Consider the following 22343-nt stretch of genomic DNA (forward strand, 5'->3'; position numbering starts at 1 on the left):
CTCGAAACATCACCGTTTTGGGAATCTCATCACAATTGCATTGAAAAGGGGGCTACAGTGTGCAGACTTCTATATACTGTTTCAATAATGCACCTACACATCCTATGGCATCCTCCATGCGATAATGCACCTACACATCCTATGGCATCCTCCATGCGATAATGCACCTATGCATCCTATGGCATCCTCCATGCGATAATGCACCTATGCATCCTATGGCATCCTCCATGCGATAATGCACCTATGCATCCTATGGCATCCTCCATGCCATACTGTGCTTCAGTTTTGCAATAATGCACCTACTGTACATGTATGCATCCTATAGCATCCTCCATGCCATACTGCGCTTCAGTTTTGCACTTGGATGCAACAACAGGAAGTCATGACTGACTAACATACTTTGCAAATCTATGAAAATAGTCTCACCTGAAGAGGAACTGTCTGTTGAGATTGGAGAGATCAATTGTGTCCATGTCCACTACATGGATATTACGAAATCCAGAAAGGGCCTACAGTAAAAACAATGTCGGCGCATTATTTAGATGGTATTTAAAATAAAAGATATTTTAAATAAAGGATATATTTTAGATAGAGGATATTTAAAGGATTTAGATAGAGATTATTTAAAGGATATATTTTAGATAGAGGATATTTTGCACAAACAATAAAAAAATACTATGCACAAATCAGGAAAAACAAGGGATTTTTCCCAGTAGAGGTGAAAAAAAACAGTTTAGTTCTCAAAAATAAATAATAGCTTCTAGTTTTACAAAACAAGATCACTCCTCAGAACACCACGCTGATGTGACGACACCAGACCAGGAGGCCAGGGAATGTTCTTCCTACAGACGCAGGTCTTGTTATAACCTCTCTGTACAGTTTTAAAGTTTACAATACTTCAGCTTGTCTGTAGAAACCCTCACCACACGATCACAGAAATGAAATTATATTTTGAGCATTTTTTGTGGTATAAAATAGGGACATGGCATCTTGCATCACTGTAAGCCCATTCCGTGATAATGCAAATAAAGGGTCTTGCTCAAAACGCTACCAATTAACGTAATTTTGCTCTCAATCAAAAGTTTGAAGTTGTTAACTACCCTATGTAAATAGACCCTAGGTTGTTTTTACTCTGGATTTACACTTTAAAAGCAGTAGTTCCTGATACTTCTGTGGGTTTGGTGCATGGTTTGTGTGAGTCTATGATATTATATGACAGCAAAAAATAGTTGGTCATGAAAATGTACACAGGTCTGAGATATTAAAAATGGAATATTACGTTAAATGTATTTTTTAAAAGTAAGTTTGTTCTCAGTATTATGGTAATGCTATTAGAATCAGATCAGATCTTTACCAGGTCTTTGAGAAGCTCACAGCCAAGTCCTCCTGCTCCAATCACCAGAATCTTGCATGTCTCCAGCAGAAACGGAAGAGTCTAGATTAAACACATACAATAGAGTTGATTAAACACATCAAACACATACAATAGAGTGGATTAAACACATCAAACACATACAATAGAGTGGATTAAACACATTAAACACATACAATAGAGTGGATTAATGGATACAACATGTTCAGCTGGTATTCCAAATAGGTGCACAGTGTAACTCAGTAGTGGGTTCAGTAGGTGTACAGCATGCATAACTCAGGACTGGGTTCAGTAGGTGTACAGCATGCATAACTCAGTACTGGGTTCATTAGGTGTACAGCATGTAGCAACTCTACAGTGTAACTCAGTACCGGGTTCATACCTCAGTGCTGGGTTCATACCTCAGTGCTGGGTTCATAGTCCGGGTGGGTAAAGGGACCAGGTTCATACCTCAGTGCTGGGTTCATACCTCAGTGATGGGTTCATACCTCAGTACCTGGTTCATACCTCAGTACCTGGTTCATACCTCAGTGCTGGGTTCAAAGTCCGGGTGGGTGAAGGGACCAGGTCTCTCCAGGAACTTCTTCACATGGGTCCAGCGTCCTTCCCAGTCACAGCCTGCGTTCCCTTCATCTACGGCCATTCTGTCCAGAACACAAACACATTAGTCCATCTGCTGAACAACGAATGTCCTCTAGCCTAATTAAACCTGTAACGTACCAAAAATAAGTTACGATTTTAAACCTTAAAGATAGATAGATAGATACTTTATTGATCCCCAAGGGGAAATTCAATTTAATTCAATTACCTTTCACCAGAAAACATAAAGCAAGAGTTCTGGGAGTTCATGTATGCACTTGAGCTACTACTTTATGTAGTTTGTCTAAACATTTAAGAGAGAATCTTTAGCCAAGTGTGTCCAGGGTTCAAAGTCGATTTCTACTTGATTTATCAATAAAAATCTAGAGTCATAAGGGCAGTGATCATTGCTCTAATTATTATTGCAAGTAAATAAGTGTTGCTCATGAAATATACCAAACAAATTCCGTTACCCATCAGAATGTATGGTAGTGAAAGCCCCACGAACAGTATGGGCCTGCAGTGTACGGTACTGGAGGTGTCAGCCCAACTAAACAAGCTTGTCATGTGTTCTTAGACAGGGGCAGATACGTTAAGTGTTTAGGGTGCCAGGCGAGAAGTCCGACATAGGCAAGACTTTTATTGTATCCGGCAAATGTAGGCAAGACATAGGTAGATTTTATTATTTAAACTTTAATCTTAATGCAGAGTATACCCACAACTACCAATGGGGTTTCTCTACAAGCTAGCTCGCACTCGAACTAGCTAGCGCTGATTATGTGCCCTACGTCAGAAAGCTATCATTAAAAGGTGAAGTATTCGCGTATCGGCAAACTCATAAGCTGCCACGAACAAACTGTACTGTCTGATTTGGCTGCCACAGAGTGTTCATCTGAAAAGGCCATTTACACTGATGAGTGAATTTTCACCACACTCCCTGCGCTGTGTATTCCTCAAACCTGAAGCCAGCTTTTAGCATTTCATCACTAACTTCTCAGTCTGCTCCTCTATTCGCCTTCTTTTCTTCTCCCTAAAGAGAAACGTTAAAAACATTTTAAGCCAGGGTGGTATTCCATAATGTAATAGTTGAACAGCAATTCAAATTTGCGATTTAATGTACTAAACTGATTCAACGGTACTCACGGCTCTTCCCCATCCGCCATACTTTCACAGTTCCATTCCTTCCCAGAATTCCTCACTGCGTCCAGATCAGCTGCAAAACGAGTCCTTCGTTTGGTTACTGGTGTAAAATGCAGATACAACTGAACTGGACTCAGTTTAATAATTATGTCTCTGTCTCTGGTTAGCCTATCAACAAAACCATAACCTCCTACTCCATGTAAAGACGCTCTTGAGAACGATCTCGTTTGTGGTTGGAAATAGACACTTTCCATGCTGTTTTAGGTCACAGCCTGTAATATGACAGATTAGAGAAATTACCCCCATTTATGCATATTCAGGGCGAAAGTAAGGGCAGCGGAGTTTGTTTATGTGCTCAGCACCGCCTCCTGTGGAGTAGGCCAAGCCTACATAGAATTATGGCTGCATGAAAGTGTCGTATTTTCTATATAATATAATGTGATGTAATATAATATAACCAAATGAATCCCATATTTAATGAAATATAAATTACATGGATAGTGAAGAGAGAAGAACATATTAAAGTAAGCCAACACTATAACACGGGCTGAGCAACATTCAAGGCAAAGTCACATAGCTAGCTACTGCAAATCAGCTGGACATTATTTTGACCTGAGGAGTCATGTAAAATGCTGGGATGTCGACACCGGATGATAAGACTGCAAACTCACAGAATCAAGTTGACAGGTGGCCACGCGCTCGCGCGAGAGTGCATCTTAAAGTGTGACGTTGCTGCGCCATCTGATCTGACATTCGCCCAGCAGCAGCAGCGATGGCAGGGATGGAGGTTGCACCGTTTAGACCATGGGATGATTTTTTCCCTGGAACAGACCGATTTGCCAAACCAGACTTTGGAGATTTAGCGAAATGGAATAACAGGATCATCAGCAACTTGTTATACTACCAAACAAATTATCTGGTGGTGGCCATTGTGGTTGCTCTTATAGTGGGGTAAGTGTCATCTGCCAGGAAGTAGCAAGGCCATAGCTACGTTGCTACAGGGACGAGTTTTATTTTACATGGGATAACTCATCTACCATAATAGTATTAATATAGTATTAGTAGCACGAATTCAGTGACTTGCCTATTTACAAAAGTTGAGGTGCTGGCAAATGGCATATTGCAACCAGGCATAGTAAAGTGGAATAATTTACGCCATTTGCAGTGCGAACCCCACCGCTAAATCAATCCTAGTTTCTGTTTTATCTAAATACATGCGAGATGCTGTTTTGTGCTTGGTTTGGGCGTAGAATCGCCCCTGATTACGAGATAGGCAATATCCTACCGATGTCTGTGTTGGATACAAATAGACTATTTTGCATGTTTGTTGACAGTTGCTACATACACCTCCCACCCCCACACCACTGTCTGTTATGAAAACGTTTCCAAGTTTGTCTTATTATTTTTGTAATCGACGTATTACAATGATTGCAAATATATACAGAATTATTGTGAAGAAGGGCGTGTATCTAGTAGGCTAGCCTTGGCTATTCATTTTTGAAATGGAAAAAAACAAAAACTGACTCATACTGTGCATTGTCTCCATTTGCAGGAAAAGCAAACTCTCATAGTTATCATGGGCAGGATAGGGTGTGACCCGTCTGGCCTTTCTGCTCTCTCGGCACTGGCACGTGTAGCTACTTATTTCAGACTCGTGCCTTTTTTAGTCAGTGTTTCCATCAAGTTCTGTGTAAGGAATCAGTCTGTGCCATAGACCGTAAAAGGGTCTGTGGACGGTGCCGTTATGTTGATATCGCTTCCTGAAGTTGTGTGTTATAGCCACAAGGTGGGGTTGTTGTACTTAGACGTTGTACTTTGTTGAAGCTACCTTCCTGTAGGCTCTAGTGTATTGCACGGTTGTTCACACACTTTTTTTCCCTTTTCTGGTGACAGGTTCCTGAACCCCATTGGCATGTTTCTGGGGGGAGGTGTGGTCACATTGGTCTTCATGGGCTCTGTTTGGGCCGGAGAGAACCAGGCTGTGATCAAGAACTTCAAGAAGAAGAACCCCATGCTGTTTGTCATCGCTGTGATGGCGGTCAGCTACTTTGTGCTGTCTCTGTGCGGAGGAGTCCTGGTGTTCATCTTTGGCATCACTTTCCCCCTGCTCCGTAAGTTATTTCCCCTGCTCCGTATGTTACTTTCCACTGGGCTGTGAGTGCCCACATTCCACACCTGACCTGAAGGCCACACACATCGGCATGTGTCCTTGCTAACCCGCCACAACACCTGCGGCTCATTTATGTTAACCCTTAAAGGTGTACGATGGGAATGTTGGAAAATGAACGTTCTAAAGGATATCTGGGTTCAATGAATACAACATAGAATTTTAGAACCTTGAATTATTGCGGCACGTAATCTTATGTCAGAATGTTCAAAAACCCCACACCTTTAAGGGTTAAACAGGGTGGGAGGGGGCTGGACGGGGTGGGGATGTCACATAAAGATGGAATAACTGGGCAGTGACTCAGTGTGCCCGCAGACGCAGCCATCGTCCAGTGTTGACCCGTCTCCATGGAGCCCGAGCAGTAGAGAGATCAGAGCTACCGTGCTCCGCCTGCATAGAGCACAGCTGGTGTCATCAAGCATTTATAGTCCCCTCGTCCCACAGGCCCTCTCCTCACAGAGTCTCCCCACTCTACTCTACTCATCTCTACTCTACTCTACTCATCTCTACTCTACTCATCTCTACTCTACTCTACTCACTCTCCTCACAGAGTCTCCCCACTCTACTCTACTCATCTCTACTCTACTCTACTCTACTCTACTCATCTCTACTCTACTCTACTCTACTCATCTCTACTGTACTCTACTCTACTCTACTCATCTCTACTCTATTCTACTCATCTCTACTCTACTCATCTCTACTCTACTCTACTCTACTCATCTCTACTCTACTCTACTCACTCTCTACTCTACTCTATTCTACTCTACTCTACTCATCTCTACTCTACTCTACTCACTCTCTACTCTACTCATCTCTACTCTATTCTACTCTACTCTACTCTACTCATCTCTACTCTATTCTACTCTACTCTCCCCACTCTACTCTACTCTACTCTGATCATCTCTACTCTACTCTACTCATCTCTATTCTACTCTACTCATCTCTACTCTACTCTACTCTACTCTACTCACTCTCTACTCTACTCTACTCTACTCTACTCTACTCTCTACTCTACTCTACTCTACTCTACTCTACTCTACTCTACTCTACTCTACTCTACTCACTCTCTACTCTACTCTACTCTACTCTACTCTACTCTCTACTCTACTCTACTCATCTCTACTCTACTCTACTCTCCCCACTCTACTCTACTCTACTCTGATCATCTCTATTCTACTCTACTCATCTCTACTCTACTCTACTCTACTCTACTCTACTCACTCTCTACTCTACTCTACTCTACTCTACTCTACTCTCTACTCTACTCTACTCTACTCTACTCTACTCTCTACTCTACTCTACTCTACTCTACTCTACTCTACTCTACTCTACTCTACTCTACTCACTCTCTACTCTACTCTATTCTACTCTACTCTACTCTACTCTCTACTCTACTCTACTCTACTCTACTCTCTACTCTACTCTACTCTACTCTACTCTACTCTACTCTACTCTACTCATCTCTACTCTACTCTACTCTACTCACTCTCTACTCTACTCTACTCTACTCTACTCTCTACTCTACTCTACTCTACTCTACTCTACTCTACTCTACTCTACTCATCTCTACTCTACTCTACTCTACTCTACTCTACTCTACTCTCTACTCTACTCTACTCTACTCTACTCTACTCTCTACTCTACTCTACTCTCTACTCTACTCTACTCTACTCTACTCTACTCTACTCATCTCTACTCTACTCTACTCTACTCACTCTCTACTCTACTCTACTCTACTCTCTACTCTACTCTACTCTACTCTACTCTACTCTCTACTCTACTCTACTCTCTACTCTACTCTACTCTACTCTACTCTACTCTACTCATCTCTACTCTACTCTACTCTACTCACTCTCTACTCTACTCTACTCTACTCTCTACTCTACTCTACTCTACTCTACTCTACTCTCTACTCTACTCTACTCTCTACTCTACTCTACTCTACTCTACTCTACTCTACTCTACTCTACTCTACTCTACTCATCTCTACTCTACTCTACTCTACTCTACTCTACTCTACTCTCTACTCTACTCTACTCATCTCTACTCTACTCTACTCTACTCACTCTCTACTCTCCTCTACTCTACTCTTCTCTACTCTACTCTACTCCCTACTCCCCTCTTCAAACAGAGTCTCCCCACTCACCACACACAGCGGCACACTCACTACACCACTGTGGGCCCAGAGTCACTACACAGACTCACTCGCCGGGTGGTCATGTGTCCCCATCATACCACTGAATTCTGCATGTGTGACATTTTGATGTATCCCAGTTGGTTCAGATAGTGCTGAAGTCCCCCTCTAGAGCCACACACCACTATCCTGCAGGGACTTCCTCTGAAGGTCTTTGATTTTTCCCTCCTCCAGTGATCCTGATTCACGCCTCATTGCGGCTGAGAAACATGAAGAACAGACTGGAGAACAAGATGGAGGGTGTGGGCATGAAGAGGACCCCCATGGGCGTGATCCTGGACCTGCTCGACCAGCAAGAGGAGAAGATCAACAAGATCCAGGACTTCATCGAGAGCAAGCTGAAGGACTGAGCAGCGCGGCTACGCTTCCCTAACCTGTCGGTGTCATACTCCTGTGCATTTTATCGGACTCAAATCAGTGTTTAACAAAAGGATGCAGCTGTAAATATCAACTTATTTAGCTTCAGCCAAAATTGGGCCTCTTGGCTCCATAGATGTCCAGTTGGTTACTCTGTAGATGTTTAATCACCAAAGGTTTGAGAGACACAGAAGTTCCAACTTGTGGGTCATAACGAATCACTCTGCCTGTGTCCAGATGTGTGTGCAGTCTGTTCAGAAGTGGCAGGTAGCATTGCATCCCCTTTGTGTTTGTTTGTTTTTGTCTTGTCTTGGCTTGGCCCATCTTGTTTGGAGGATTAAATAGTGTGATGTGTTAGGGTTGCTGTAGCTACAGTATGACATATCTGGTTGAAGAGTTGAGCTTTATTGATAAGTTTATTTGAGTTTGAGTTTGTTTTTCTCCCTAGTCTAGATTATTCATCGACTGTTCATTCACTTGCTATGACACGTTTATAGTTGTGATATGATTGCTTGATATAGCACATTATTAGACAAATTTGTGGTTTAAGTTATTAAGAAACATGGCTTTTATGAGGAAGTTAATATTATTTTTGTTAAAGGAACCATATGTAAGAAATGTATTTCAATTAATCATAAAATGGCCCTGATATGTCACTAGACATTAAGAAATCATGTTCATTTCAAATACTTATTCAAATTCAAATTCAAAGCACTTTATTTGTCCCCAAGGGGCAATTTAAAAGGGCGCATTACAGTAGCTTATTCAGTGATTCAAGGGACACAATCAACAACATAACCAGCACGCATACTATACGATCAACCAACACACATATTTCACAGGCACACTGGACAATCACACAATACACACCACATACCATCATTCATCATAAAGTATGAATATCACTGACAACAGTAGTCTGGCCAGGATATTGTCATTTAAAAAGTGAAGTTGCAGCCCTCAACTGATGTTGATGTTGTGTTTTGTCATGTCATGTTGTGTTTTGGCCTGATGCGCCACCCTCCACCTCTCTACTAATCACAAAGTCAGTAGTGTTTCTGCATCCGGGTTGGCAACCTCGAGTGAGAGGGAGGGGATGCACCACTCTATAGTAATTTGAAAGTGATTGCAGTACCAGTTTTGGCCTCAATCTTACATATGGTTCCTTTAAATATTGTTTTATTTTATAAAGATCATTTGTGTAATTTGATTTATATTTCAATGGATATGAGACCAACATGTTTGCATGTGAGAATGTATGTGAGCAGTCTAGAATGCTCTGGCCTAGTGGTCAGGCCTCCTTTAGAATGCAGGAGGGCAGTCTAGAATGCTCTGGCCTAGTGGTCAGGCCTCCTTTAGAATGCAGGAGGGCAGACTGCCATTCTGTGCTCCACTCGATCGCAGGGCTACCTCAAAAAACATCCCCTTTTCCCCCAACATTGTTACAAATCAAATCTTTTTTTTTACGCATTTGTTATTAATATGGTTTTCAAGCACAGTGTGCTTAATTTACTTTACTCAAGCTATGTGTTTATTTACTGTACTTAGGTATTTACTTTATTCATGCACTATGGGTTGTGTTATGCTCCTGCGTAATGAGAAGCAATAATTAACACTTTCTTTTTATGGTCATAGGGAATCGGTCCCAGGTGGACGTTCTCATATCATAGCAATGCAAAAACTGGAAAAGGAATGGCGGCTGGCTTTACTACTGGACTGTGTCAATAGCTTTCCCCCGTAAGAGTCAGGTGTTCTGGTCCCTATTACTGGCCCTTTTCTTGCACAGCTCTGTCTCAAGCATGCAAATGGAATGTGCTGAATGAAAAGCAACATGTACTCCTGTGTGTGTAACGTACAGTCGGCACGGTAACCAGTCCCAGTCATGTGCACCTTGCATCATCATGTGTGTGTGTTCACATGCCAACCTTGCGTCATCATGTGTGTGTGTTCACATGTCAACCTTGCGTCATCATGTGTGTGTGTTCACATGTGCTGCTGCAGAGCATGACCACTTTGGAATTAAACATTTTGTCTGTTCATTCCCTGTTTCAGTTCCGTTGAAATTCTGTGATTCAGATGATTCCGATTCTTTGGAAAACTACATACTACCAGGACTATATGACTTGAGAGTGTTAGAAAGTATCACTGTTATCCAGCTACAGTACTTAGATAAATCAGTCTTTCCAAGCACACCAAGGAAGATCATGTTCTCCACTGTGTCCGAGTGGTTAGGAGAGGATTACACGATAGAAGTGTTTTGTGGGCAGAACGCTCTGGGGCCAGTGTGCTGCGAGGAGCTCGTATGATGGGACTGTTTTCATTTCTACACAGCGGGAGGTAGCAATAATGTAGAGGTGCAACTGGAGGGAAGTCACTGTACTCAATAAAACCCAATAAAATGGAAATGAATGTTTGCTGAACAGGAGACGTGAAATGAGTTTGGGTAATGAATCATTCTCGTGACTACAGCGGTCTAAACTAGTTCACTTTATTACAACAGGATATTAAATGCATTATAAAACAAACATAGCAAGTAAAACACACAATTGTTAGACAAATGTCTTCACAACATAAAAAACTCCAATATGAGCATCCGTATTCTACATGTGTGGGCATATGCTCCATAATAAGGTGACTTTGATGATCGTCTCGGACGGACACAGTTATGGTGGACTGTCCAGCTACAGCTATGAGAACATCCTTTAGAATAAAGACTGGTTTCTCATCCTTTAGAAAAGACTGGTTTCGCTCGACTCCAGCTCTTTTGGGAGGGGGACCTGCAAACAGAATACAGTAATTAGCACCTCATGATAAACTCTAATTTTAAACAAAGATGTATAGTCCATTTCTCTGATAACATGCATAGGAGATATCGTATTACTGGAGCAAACGTGGTATCAGACATCCTGTCTTACACTTATAATAACACATTATGAGAGTGAAATCCTGTCTTACACTTATGATAACACATTATGAGAGTGAAATCCTGTCTTACACTTATGATAACACATTATGAGAGTGAAATCCTGTCTTACACTTATAATAACACATTATGAGAACGGCAGCAGCTGTATCATTAAATGATTAAATGGATCAGCAGCAGTTTGGTTTAAAATGTGCCTCCTCGGTGGACAGTTTGAACATGGCCATCTGTTGGGCTTGTGTAAGAGTGGTGTGTTTTACGTGTGTGTGGTGTTTGTGCTTGAGGCTCCTGGCTGAACTCACCGCTTTGAGGTAGGCCACGTTGCTCTGGCGGATCTCGCTGAGGAGCTCGTCGCGCGGCGTCATCTCCACTTTGGGCGGTACTCGTCGCCGTGGCACTGGTTTGAGAGTCTTAAGCATGTCCTTCAGGTTGGCGCGCTCGTCCGCCATCAGCGCGCTCTCCCGGGTGCCCCACACGTCCGTCGGCCGCGCTGTTTTCCGCAGCTGGACGCTGGCCCTGGGCCGCCTCTCCTCCGCAGCGTCCAGGCAGGGGTCGCGTTTCTTGGGCGTCTTCTTCAGCTGCACGTCCTTGATGAGGCTGCCCGGGTCAGAGCCGGCGGGCTTGGGAGCGGCGCTATGCAGGTTCTGGGTCTTGCGGAGCTGGGCCAGAGCTGGGCCAGGCTCGGGGGAGGCTCGGCTGGGCTCGGGGGCCTCCTGATGCGTCTGCTGCTGCTGCAGCAGCTGGTGGTGGTGCTGCAGCTGAGCGAGCAGCTCATCGGGGGGCAGGTAGCCGCTGAGCATGTCCAGCAGGCCGGGCGGTAGGTTGAGGCTTGCCTCGTACATGTCCAGGAGCTCGCGCTGCTGCTTGACGTCCTTCAGCTTCTGCTCCTCGTGCCGTAGCTGCCGCTGGCGGTCCAGGTTGCGGGTCAGCAGGTTGGTGACCACCATGCGCGGGCCGGGCAGCTCGAAGTGGTAGCCCATCTTGAGCAGTGTGTGGTTGGCCTTCAGCAGGCGCGACACCTCCATCTCGGCATGGTGACCCAGCATGTGTCTCTGGTTGTGGAAGCGCAGCTCGGTCAGCGTCTCGTTGAACTGCAGGCAGCGGACGATGGCGATGATGCCCTTGCCCGTGATGAAGTTGGACTCGATGTTGAGCGTGGCGACGCTCTTGTTCTCGCGCAGCATGTTGGCCAGACAGAAGGCCGTGGTCTCGTCCGCGCCCGTGTTGGCGAGGCTGAACGTCTTCACATGCTTGTTCTTCTTCAGTGCGCTCACGTAGTCCAGCAGCATGTCCTTGGGAATGTTCTCGATGTTGTTCAGGTTGACCTCGGTGACCGCAGGGTTGTTGTTGCGGATCTTGTGCAGTGTGCTGTCCAGGTTGGTTTCGTTCCCTGATGGCCTGGCTGTCAACTTCAAGGCGTTCCCGCCAAGCGCCAGCTTTGGAATTTTCAGCTTGGAGATGACCCTCTCCTCCTTCTCTGGGACCCAGTCCTCAAACCTGCCCTGCGGCTCCGCCCCCTCCCCAGCCTCCAGGGGTGGACTGTCCTTCGGTCCTGTGATGGCCGCTTCCTTCTTGTCCTGTGTTTCGGCACACTCGGCTTGTTTGTTGTCCTGTTTTTCGGCACCCTCGGCTTGTTTGTTTTCCTCCTGCGTCTCCTCCTGTGTCTTGTCCTTGACCTCGACCACTTCCTCTATGATCTCCTCGATGACTTCCTCGATCACCTCCTCCCCCACCTGCCCGTCCTCCGCCTCCACCTCCTCCACCACCTCCTCGTAGACGTACTCCACCTCATCAACACCGTCTGGCACCTCCTCCTCCACCACCTCCTCCACCACCTCCACCACCTGCTCCTTCTCCTTCTGCTCAGCAGCTTCTCTCATCTTTTTCTGAAGAGATAAACACATCTCATTCAAATTCACATCACTTCACTCACAGTTACAGCTGTAAATATCATATATATCAGAAATGTAAATATCATGTTGATTATTTTCCCATAAGCGTGTTTCAGTGTGACGCCACCCCATGATTAAAGCATGCAGATGGAATAGTGATGAACAGTGAGGACTGGGTGAGTAAATATCAACACTGCCTCACCTCACTGGGCAGCAGCGTCACAGGGACTCTCTCCTCGTCCAGCATGCGTTTGGACTCCTTCTCCCAGTACATGTAGTCCACTAGTGACCGGCGGTCAAATGTGCCTGTGGGGGCCTTCTCGGTCTGGTCCCTCTGTCTCTGTCCCACCGGCACCCTCTCGTCCGGCGCGATGACATCCATCTCGCTCTGGAGCTGCTTCAGCTCCTCGGCAGAGAGACCGGCCAAGATCTCGTCCTCATCATCGTCCCCACACTCGGACTCCTGATCACTGTCCTCTAATGAGCCACAGAGACAGCTTTATTCATGTTCCTGATCACTGTCCTCTAACGAGCCACAGAGACAGCTTTATTCATGTTCCTGATCACTGTCCTCTAACGAGCCACAGAGACAGCTTTATTCATGTTCCTGATCAATGTTGTCTGTTATACACAGTGCTATAGTGTATACACATACAGTAGATGTGTTGTCTGAAATGTTGCTGTTGTTATACACATGTCAATAGTTTACAGAGGAAAGTCCTCTTAATTGTTTTGTACTGTACGTAGTAGCCTCTTTCTAATCAGAAATAGCTTATGTATAGTCTTGTCTTCCTGGCTGTATAGCTATATAAATCCAGTCCCTCAAAAGCATAGTTTAGTTTAGTAAATAAGTTTTCAGATATCAGAAAAGATTCCACATTTCAACAGGCATACAGTAAATGTTTAGATGACAGCAGATGTCCTGTGCTGTTGTGTTCAGCATTCCCACAGTGTGGACCAGTGTTGTGTGAGGCCTCACCCTTGACCGTCCGCTGAACAGCCGAGTTCTTCTGTCTCTGTCCCACCGGCACCCTCTCGTCCGGGGCGATGACGTCCATCTCGCTCTGCAGCTCCTTGAGCTCCTCGGCCGAGAGCCCGGCGAGAAGCTCATCCTCGTCGATGTCGTCCGTGAAGGAGTCCCGCTCGCTGGGGTCGGCCATGCTGCCGTGGGAAATCAAGAAACCGCTGGAGCGACGGGGGAACGAGCAGGGAAGAAAACCAGAGGAGCTGCCCTGTTGGCTGACCAGAGACTGGTGCAAGTTTTAACCCTGGCCGTCTGTGTGCAGCGCTCATGCCCTGAGCAGGGGCTAAAATTAACCCCATTTGACAGAGCGGAAGGTATTTATGGCGCAAGATGGCAGATTGTACCACGCTCTTGAGTCAGCTGCACTCCGTGTTGATATGTTTGCAGGGGCCGGCCTGAGAGAGGCATCGAGACGGACATGGACAGGTGGAACTCTTTTTCTTTTTTTATGCTTGGAAAGAGCCCCCTGTTTGCTGTCCTTTGAAGCCCCCCCCCCCCCCCCACACACACAACTTTCCCCTGCTCTTCGCACAAACCTGCAGGGATCCCTGGAAAAAGTAATGATATCTCTAGGACCTGGTATACAGCTAACACCCTGAGGGGGAAAGAGAACAACAGAAAAAGTCAATCAAAAGTCTCTACCAAGCGTGGAGAGAGGAAGGGAGATTTCAGCAGCGCTATCTGTCTTACTGCCCTATGGGGCAGGTGGCTAAAAAAAGGTCATGGGTCAGATTGTGACTTTAACTCTGGAACGACAAAAGACCATACTAGTTATTCAGCAGTTATTCTGAATACTGCTATATTCAGTGATTCAAAGCTGGCAGTATAACATTCAATCAGAATGTACTTTTTTTCCCCCGAGCCAAAAATGTTCTGGCGCATTCTTGAGATGACTACAATGGTTCAGACGTATGAGTTGGGATGGTGTAGCCTCAGGGGGCTGTTCTAATAAGTGTAACCACACACCTCCCCTGGCAGACTCATGTGGCGAGAGACACATACAGGGAGAGGCCCAGCTGGGGGGGGGGGGGGGGGGTGTTCTGTCTCGGCTCGCCTCTGGAGAAGTGTTTACGTCTGTGTAGGTGGGGCGATAGCGGCATCAGCTGGGAGAGAGACGCTGCTCAAGCCGCTGCGTGACTCACTGGTCTGTCAGCACACCAGGTGTCGGCCTCAGAAGAACCGGAGGCTTCCGCGGGTTTCTTGAGAAGGGCAAGAGAGTTGACGTCATTAAATCATACAGTAGTTAACCTTTCATGTTTTAACAGGCTCTAGCTATGCTTTATCTTTTATGTATTTAGTAGGAATAATGCGGGCGGGGGAAGTGGTTGAGCACTGCTCTCCCATGCCCACATCCACGCCTGAAGTGCCCTTGAGCAAGGCAACTAACCCCTCACTGCTCTCCCATGCCCACATCCACGGCTGAAGTGCCCTTGAGCAAGCACCTCCCTCACTGCTCCCCGAGCGCCGCTGTTGTTGCAGGCAGCTCACTGCTCCGGGTTAGTGTGTGCTTCACCTGACTGTGTGCTGTGTGTTTCACTAATTCACGGATTGGGATAAATGCAAAGAGCAAATATATCTTACGGGAGCAAAAGTGAAATAGTGGAGAGCTGGGATGAGAACATTGTGTCAAATCTTCGCATTGTATCGCGGAGTGATTTATTATTAGCCGTGCAAAGTCTGAGTTGAAATGTCCAGGGATATTCCAACTCATGGAACGTCTCTCGGCCAATCAGAAACAAATAAATAGTTCCACAGAACCCAATTGTTGTATAAACTTACTTATACTTATTGAGTATTATTATTCATGTTTACCCATTAGGTAATGTAGGCTAGAGATTTCATTAAGATCAGATTAGATTCAACTTTATTGGTATTGTGCAGAGTACAAGTACAGAGACAAAATGCAGTTAGGGTCCAGTAACCAGAAGTGCAAAAAAGCAGAAAAGTGCCATGTGAACAGTATAGACAGGTAGTGCAAGTGCAGTATGAATAGTCTAGACAGTGCAGTGTAAACAAAGTGTAAACAACTGTATATAGTGCAGTGTAAAGAGTATAGACAGGTAGTGCAGTGTAAACAGCATATAGTGCAGTGTAAAGAGTATAGATAGGTAGTGCAGTGTACTGTATGACATATGGTGCAGTGTGGTGGCGTGGTTCACAGTAGGGATATGTGCAGTGTTTACATTATAAGAGCAGAATAAATATGGATATGCAGTATGGACAATATAGGCAGATATGTACAGCATGTGCAGGTATGTGCAGTATTAGGTGTATAGTATATATAATGACACACCTTATAAGAGTAGTGTGGTGTTGTTGTTGGTGGTGTTGTTGTTGTTGGTGGTGTTGTTGGTGTTGGTGGTGGTGGTGTTGTTGTTGTTGTTGTTGGTGGTGGTGGTTAGCATGCTTCAGGTGACATGGATGCAGACACAAAGTATTTATATTAAGTATTAATATAAAGGCCAACCTAAGATATATGATCACATCATACTTTCCCAGATATGCACTTTAAAAAATGCTGGGTTATTTTTTCAACCCAAACGCTGGGTTGAGGCTGTTGGGTCATTTTGTTTGGTTGTTTTTACTCATATTGGGTCATTTCTGTAACCCAGCTTGCTGGGTTGATAGTTTATCACTGCTGGGTTGATAGTTTAGGGCTGTGCTCCCTCCTGTCCCCCACCTGACGTGGAGTACACTACCCACAGCTGCATAGTTATTTGAAGGTTGAGAAAAAAAAATCGTCAGGCAGGCAGGCAGGCATATTCTTTCAACCGTCAAGTCCAGCAGTTAATCGTCTCTGGCTAGGCTAATGGTAATGTTAGTGTTATCAAGCTCATGTGACATAAACGCACGTTTTGTAGGCTATTATCGGTATTATGTTTAAAACAACTCCATAATATTAGGTGGTCATGGTTTCCGAGTGTGTTGGACTAATAATTTGTCTCCTGGTGGATTTTTATGTCTGTCAATATCGTTCACTGGTTCATGCAAGTCTTGATATAAAGTTCTGTAGGCTAACAGTGATTAAAATGCACTCTTTTTTTCTTTGATTGACAGGGCTGACCCCTAAAACGGACTTTGGAATCTGCCTGCCTCCATGGAAGTATCACATGCATTTTATACTAGGCTATCTATTAAAAAATAAAGAAAACTATCAAATAAATAATATAAACTATCAAATAAATAATTGTGTCAAACTGTTTTATTTCATCGCATGGCTTTTGATGGCCATTAATATAGACTTAATTAATATAGAGTTCAGGCCTAAAGCTGTTAACAGTAGGTGTGACTTTCATGTAAGTAAATACAAACTTTGAGTTATTAAAAGTTTGTACCAGCAGAGTATTTTAAAAATCAACCCTCCCCCCTGGTCAAATTTTTTGGACTAGATGCAATTTCCTGAATTCTGGTACATTTTAACAGGTTATTTAGATACTTCTATATAACAAAATAAAGCTATTAATTCAATGACTAATTCGGAACCAGCTTTATTAACCTCATGGTATAGTTAACCATGCAGTTGCAATATCTGTTAAATTAAGTTATTTAATGCTTTGAATGCCATGAGTGGCTATCGGGTGCTTCGGGAGGATTCCCGGTGGGCCGTTAACTTTTTGTGCCAGTCTGAATGTCGTGAGCTTAAATATATTGTTTCTGAAGTTCATTTGCTGCGCCCTCGCTGCACTTCAGCAGCCTACATTTAGAACGGTCGCAGCCCCTTACTCGCAGTTTCCCCAATTATTTACCAAAGTAGCACTCACAAAAACTGTTCGGAAGTCTATATTTGCAACAATTAAGGGGAGTTTATGAGCGGTCCCTCCTCCAGTGGTACGGTTCTAACGAACGCCAGGTTGACACACAGTTACAGTAATTGAGAGTTAAAAAAAAAACGTTATTCTTCCACCGTCCAGTCCAGCAGCTGTCAACATACAACGGAAAACAGGCGATTTTGGAAGGTCTGTAGCCTATCTGCTTCAACTTTTTTAATCTAGGCGGCATTCCACCCAGAGTCAGAGGCCTACCCTCTGTGATATGAATGAATGTTCTGCTTCATTAAGCTCAAGCAGGCCTTTATGTCCATGTCGCAAATGTAGAGTCCGACTTGCTGAAGCCACAATCATCTTGAAAGTAGCCTAGCCTAGGCCTGACAGGAGATAACATTCTACAATTTACACAGATTTTTTCTCCTCTGTTGATCTCGCGACGTTGTTGGCGAATTTGTATATGCTTATAAAAACAAAATACCACTTAATTTCGGGTTAAAATGCATTTTTTTTGTAATGCCTACCACGTTACAGCAAATTAGGCCCATTAGGCCTACATTATGCCACTTTTATAACGCTTTACTCCCAACACTGTATAGGCACAACAAAACACTAAGAGGGGAATTAACCCAAGTGCGTGCGTAAAGTAAAAAAAAAACGCGTATTACGCATATTTCACCCTGCCAGAATTCTCCCGTGTCATTTACGCGCGATAGAGGGAGAGTTACGCGTTTTGGCACCCCCAAACTCTGGGTGTTTCTTATGTATACAACTCTTGCGTGCATTCGGCCACTGACTTTGAAACACGCTACTACATTTAAACACAATTGTTGCCGCGACTCGAGGCATTCCAGCCTACGAAATTAATAAAAAGTAAATCATGCTTAATTTAAAAAATAACTCAATAGGCTACTTGGCTGATCAATGAACGCATGAAAGCGGATTGTTTGTTTGAAATCCCGACACTCTTTCAACATGGAACGCAAGGCAAAAGTGGGGGGGGGGGGGGTCCAAACTAACAATTTTAAAAAGTGGTCATGTTTAAAAACCTGCAAGCTTAAGAGGGGGGGTTGTGGGAGATTCAGGTAGGGTTGCGACTTTTTGGACTCGCCCACTCTGTCAAAGAGACGTGAATCATGTTTTGGCCTACAAACCTTTTAAAATATCGAAAAAGAAAAAAAAAAATCCTCGGCCCTCCCGAGGCCCGAAAAACATTTCTCCGGGGCCTTCCCCTAAGCCTTAAAAAATTATCTTTGCCCCTCCCCTCCCCATATTAAAAGGCCTAATGTCTTTACAGCAAAAGCTGACACACTTCTCCATAACCATTTGTTTCACCTTTGCAGGGTTGGGTTTTGTTGCTGTAACAAACAATGTGATTGTAGGTTGATACTGGGCACTGGCAGGTGTAGACAAGCTTTGATCAACATGCCTTCAGTGACGCATTCCCTGTGGTTCTGCAGAATGTTGCATCCTTCGGATTTCTGGCTTATTATTCTCATTATGCACATGCCAAAACTTTTCCACACCTCAGACTTTGCTTTCTTTGCCGGTGCAACTAAAACGTAATCGCCAGAGGCCAGCCTCCGCTTCACGTCCTCAGCATCCATTTTTGCATCTTTCTCGCAACTATTCGAAAGGCATCACCTGACCGCTCATTTAGCCTACCGCGCAAGCCCGAGCCCACGTGAAATGATAGAAATTAAGCCTGAACCCGTCCGGTCCCGTCGGGTTCGGACAGACATCTTCAGCTCTACCCTGACCCTATGCGAGAGAGAGTGACCTTAGACACTTCCTGTCTGGTACATGTATCTCATTAAGCTCCTCCCGATGTGTGTATTGCTGATGCTCATGATAGTGGGCTACAATACAGGTTTTTCAATAGTCTGCTTAGTGGGAGTGTTACATAAAGATGAACACTATAATTAGATAATCTAAAGATGAACACTGATGAAAACACTTTGCCAGATAATCTAAAAATGAACACTGCCAGATAATCTTAAAATGAACACTGCCAGATAATCTAAAGATGAACACTCTGCCAGATAATCTAAAAATGAATACTGCCAGATAATCTAAAGATGAACACTGCCAGATAATCTAAAGATGAACACTGCCAGATAATCTAAAGATGAACACTTAACAGCTGGTATTAGCAGTGGTACAATGACTAACTATTATGGAAAAACCGGTCAACTAGTAAAAATCACTAATCTACACTATTTCTCATGAGCCCAGTATATGATGTAAAAAGTATTGTAATTGTTACAACTACATATTCAGATCAGGTAGACAATTAGCGACCAATGTCTCTGACACAACTTTTTTTTTATTCACACTCCATTTGTCAATGAGATATACTGTATCTCTCTGTAAGTGTTGACACAGTTTTGAAGGCCAAACGCTGTACAAATATCTATGATACCAAATGAGGCATACTGTATTACCTTGAATGTCATCCATGTTTAAATTCAAACACTGTCGTCCTAAAAAAAATGAAAGAACAGCCAAGAGCCTTATCAAATCTTAAAATATCACTGTACATAACATGCTTTCTATACCACTTTCAACACACACAACAGAAAACAAAATACAAATACATACTATGAACATTATTGACATTTACATTCAAAATCATTATTTAGACCAAGAGAGGAAAGACAGTACTGTGTGTGAAAGTCAGATAGACAGAGAGAGAGAGACAGAGAGAGGAAAGAAGGGTAGAGATAGAGGGGTAGAGAGGTACAGGGGGGTAAGGGCAGCACCTGGAGGAGAGAGAGAGATAAAGAAGGATGGAGAGGTAGAGGGGGTACGGGATGGAGAGACAGGGTGGGTACGGGATGGAGAGATAGAGGGGGTACGGGATGGAGAGGTAGAGGGGGTACGGGATGGAGAGACAGGGTGGGTACGGGATGGAGAGATAGAGGGGGTACGGGATGGAGAGGTAGAGGGGGTACGGGATGGAGAGATAGAGGGGGTACGGGATGGAGAGGTAGAGGGGGTACGGGATGGAGAGACAGGGTGGGTACGGGATGGAGAGGTAGAGGGGGTACGGGATGGAGAGGTAAAGGGGGTACGGGATGGAGAGATAGAGGGGGTACGGGATGGAGAGGTAGAGGGGGTACGGGATGGAGAGACAGGGTGGGTAAGGGATGGAGAGATAGAGGGGGTACGGGATGGAGAGATAGAGGGGGTACGGGATGGAGAGATAGAGGGGGTACGGGATGGAGAGGTAGAGGGGGTACGGGCAGCACCTAGTCCATGTATTCCAGCACAGGACGGAGGTGCACCATGGAGAAGGCTCGTTGTACATCACCATGGAGATGGCTTGTTGTACGTCAGTTGGGGGTCGATGACCAGTTCACTCATTACAGCTGGGTAATAACCAGTTCGTTCATTACAGCTGGGTAATAACCAGTTCACTCATTACTGCTGGGTAATAACCAGTTCGTTCATTACAGCTGGGTAATAACCAGTTCGCTCATTACTGCTGGGTAATCGCCAGTTCTTACATACACAGGACTACTCACTCAACTCTCAACACAGAACATGACAACAGATGGGAAAATTCTAAGAATGCCTGTCTCACAGAAACAGCACGCATAACTTCAACACCTACAAGAAACATTTGCATTTGCAAAACATATCGATCCTTCCATTAACGTCAGCTGGCGCCACCTAAAGTTATAGACCGTTCGACCAGATCTGCAATCATTTCAATCAGCACCTGGAACTACATGAAGGTGACATTGTCTTTTTTAAAAAAACTGACATGTTTTTATAAATATGATGGAAAAAATAACCACTAATATGAACCCAGGGAGAGAGAGCGCTCGACATGTCAGACAGTCAGCGTGTGTGTGTGTGTGCGCGTGGGTGTGTGCATTGAGTTATGGTTATCCATCGCAGAAGGACTCGCCTTGTCCTATGGGTTTTGTCTTTGTATGGTTTTGTCTTCTTCAGATATTCAGATGTCCTCCAATGTGCTGTTTGTTTCTTGTACAGGTGCCTGGATGGATGTTTCTTTGGATACCCTGGGCTGAACTGCGTTTCAATCCAAGGCACATAAGTGTGTGTGTGTGCTTGTGTGTGACTGTATGTGTGTGTGTGTATTTCGGATCCTGTTGCTCTTGGTGTCCTGTCCGGTCCAGTGAGGCCTTTGGTCCTGTGAGTCCTCAGAACAGCAGCTGACGTGTAATCCACTTGTGATCTGAGGAGACACACCACACAGAGCTACATGATCAAGGGCGCGGGGAGGGGGGTGCTGAGGGTGCTGCAGCACCCCCTGCTGGCAGGAGATAGATTTTTAAAAAATATTATATATATTTTTAAATAATTACTAATTCGCTGTCTGACATTATTTATATTTTTGTATGTGAAATGATGAGTCAAATAGCAAAAAAGTGTTATGGATAGGTTCGAATATAGGCTACTAAAAATTAACAGTTATAGAGATCAACGTGAACGTGAGTCAGTTACTGTAAGAACCGTAGCGTGGTTTCATCTATGTGATAGCGATCAAGTGTGTAGGCCTACGCAGGGCTCGAATGATCTTTTTGTCTTTAAGGGGGTCTCTCTATCTCATAAAAAGTTGGCACACCCCGTGCATAGCCTAACAAGGCGATGAAATAGCCTAGGCGTATATGAGCACGGTAGGCCTAGGCTTTACCTTGACACACGCACACAACAGACAAAGATTTTTCATAGAAATTGATTGCTTTTAATTAATTTCAAAATATTATTGATTGTAATAGTCCATATTTCATTTCAATTTCACAATACAAAGAAATAGAGTAAACGATTTAGTCTGTGCCATTCTCAATTTCACAACGTGACTCATTTGAACCAGACCACCATCTCAGATAGGCTATCCTCAGTGTCAAACACAATAATGCATGTAGTATAACGTATACACAGCGGAAAATGCACTAACT

General features: G+C 44.2%; 4 protein-coding genes across 12 annotated transcripts in view; 1 reads left to right on the forward strand and 3 right to left on the reverse strand.

The window, feature by feature from the left end:
* Positions 1–3781, reverse strand: part of LOC121714217 (NEDD8-activating enzyme E1 catalytic subunit-like) — a 33911-nt gene extending 30130 nt beyond the window's left edge. For 2 of the 7 annotated variants that reach the window (XR_006033051.1, XM_042099480.1), the window contains exons 1-5: positions 3095–3376; positions 2943–2981; positions 1899–2016; positions 1355–1435; positions 427–509 (exon numbers count right to left, since the gene is read on the reverse strand). Coding sequence is in view for 6 of the 7 variants with exons in the window: in XM_042099480.1 (XP_041955414.1) it covers positions 427–509; positions 1355–1435; positions 1899–2016; positions 2943–2981; positions 3095–3345 (572 nt within the window). In the remaining variant the exon portion in view is untranslated. The other 5 variants (XM_042099482.1, XM_042099481.1, XM_042099483.1 and 2 more) reach the window with 5 other exon arrangements.
* A 49-nt stretch (positions 3782–3830) lies between these two features.
* LOC121714234 (PRA1 family protein 3-like) lies at positions 3831–8470 on the forward strand. Its single transcript, XM_042099516.1, has 3 exons — positions 3831–4042; positions 4985–5202; positions 7627–8470. The coding sequence occupies exons 1-3, from the start codon at positions 3864–3866 to the stop codon at positions 7800–7802; spliced, it is 573 nt and encodes a 190-aa protein (XP_041955450.1). The 5' UTR covers positions 3831–3863; the 3' UTR covers positions 7803–8470.
* A 1811-nt stretch (positions 8471–10281) lies between these two features.
* Positions 10282–13979, reverse strand: lmod3 (leiomodin 3 (fetal)). The gene is made up of 4 exons (XM_042099473.1): positions 13604–13979; positions 12827–13101; positions 11035–12618; positions 10282–10586 (listed from the first exon to the last, which is right to left on the reverse strand). Exons 1-4 carry the CDS (start codon positions 13782–13784, stop codon positions 10539–10541), a joined length of 2088 nt encoding a protein of 695 aa, XP_041955407.1. The 5' UTR covers positions 13785–13979; the 3' UTR covers positions 10282–10538.
* Positions 13980–20564: 6585 nt separating this feature from the next.
* frmd4bb (FERM domain containing 4Bb) overlaps positions 20565–22343 on the reverse strand; it is a 61809-nt gene continuing 60030 nt past the window's right edge. For all 3 annotated transcript variants that reach the window (XM_042099456.1, XM_042099455.1, XM_042099457.1), the window contains exon 24: positions 20565–21619. The gene's annotated coding sequence lies outside the window, so the exon portion shown is untranslated. The remainder of the gene's footprint in view (positions 21620–22343) is intronic.

The sequence above is a fragment of the Alosa sapidissima genome, chromosome 7, assembly GCF_018492685.1.
Source record: "Alosa sapidissima isolate fAloSap1 chromosome 7, fAloSap1.pri, whole genome shotgun sequence".
Classification (NCBI taxonomy): Eukaryota; Metazoa; Chordata; class Actinopteri; order Clupeiformes; family Clupeidae; genus Alosa; species Alosa sapidissima.

Coding starts and splice junctions, on each gene's coding strand:
- LOC121714234 (XM_042099516.1), top strand. CDS start 3,864: ATGGCAGGGATGGAGGTTGCACCGTTTAGACCATGGGATGATTTTTTC. Junction 4,043..4,984: donor GTGGTTGCTCTTATAGTGGG/GTAAGTGTCATC, acceptor TTCTGGTGACAG/GTTCCTGAACCCCATTGGCA. Junction 5,203..7,626: donor CATCACTTTCCCCCTGCTCC/GTAAGTTATTTC, acceptor TCCCTCCTCCAG/TGATCCTGATTCACGCCTCA.
- lmod3 (XM_042099473.1), bottom strand. CDS start 13,784: ATGGCCGACCCCAGCGAGCGGGACTCCTTCACGGACGACATCGACGAG. Junction 13,102..13,603: donor TGTTCAGCGGACGGTCAAGG/GTGAGGCCTCAC, acceptor GTGGCTCATTAG/AGGACAGTGATCAGGAGTCC. Junction 10,587..11,034: donor ACGTGGCCTACCTCAAAGCG/GTGAGTTCAGCC, acceptor TTCTGTTTGCAG/GTCCCCCTCCCAAAAGAGCT.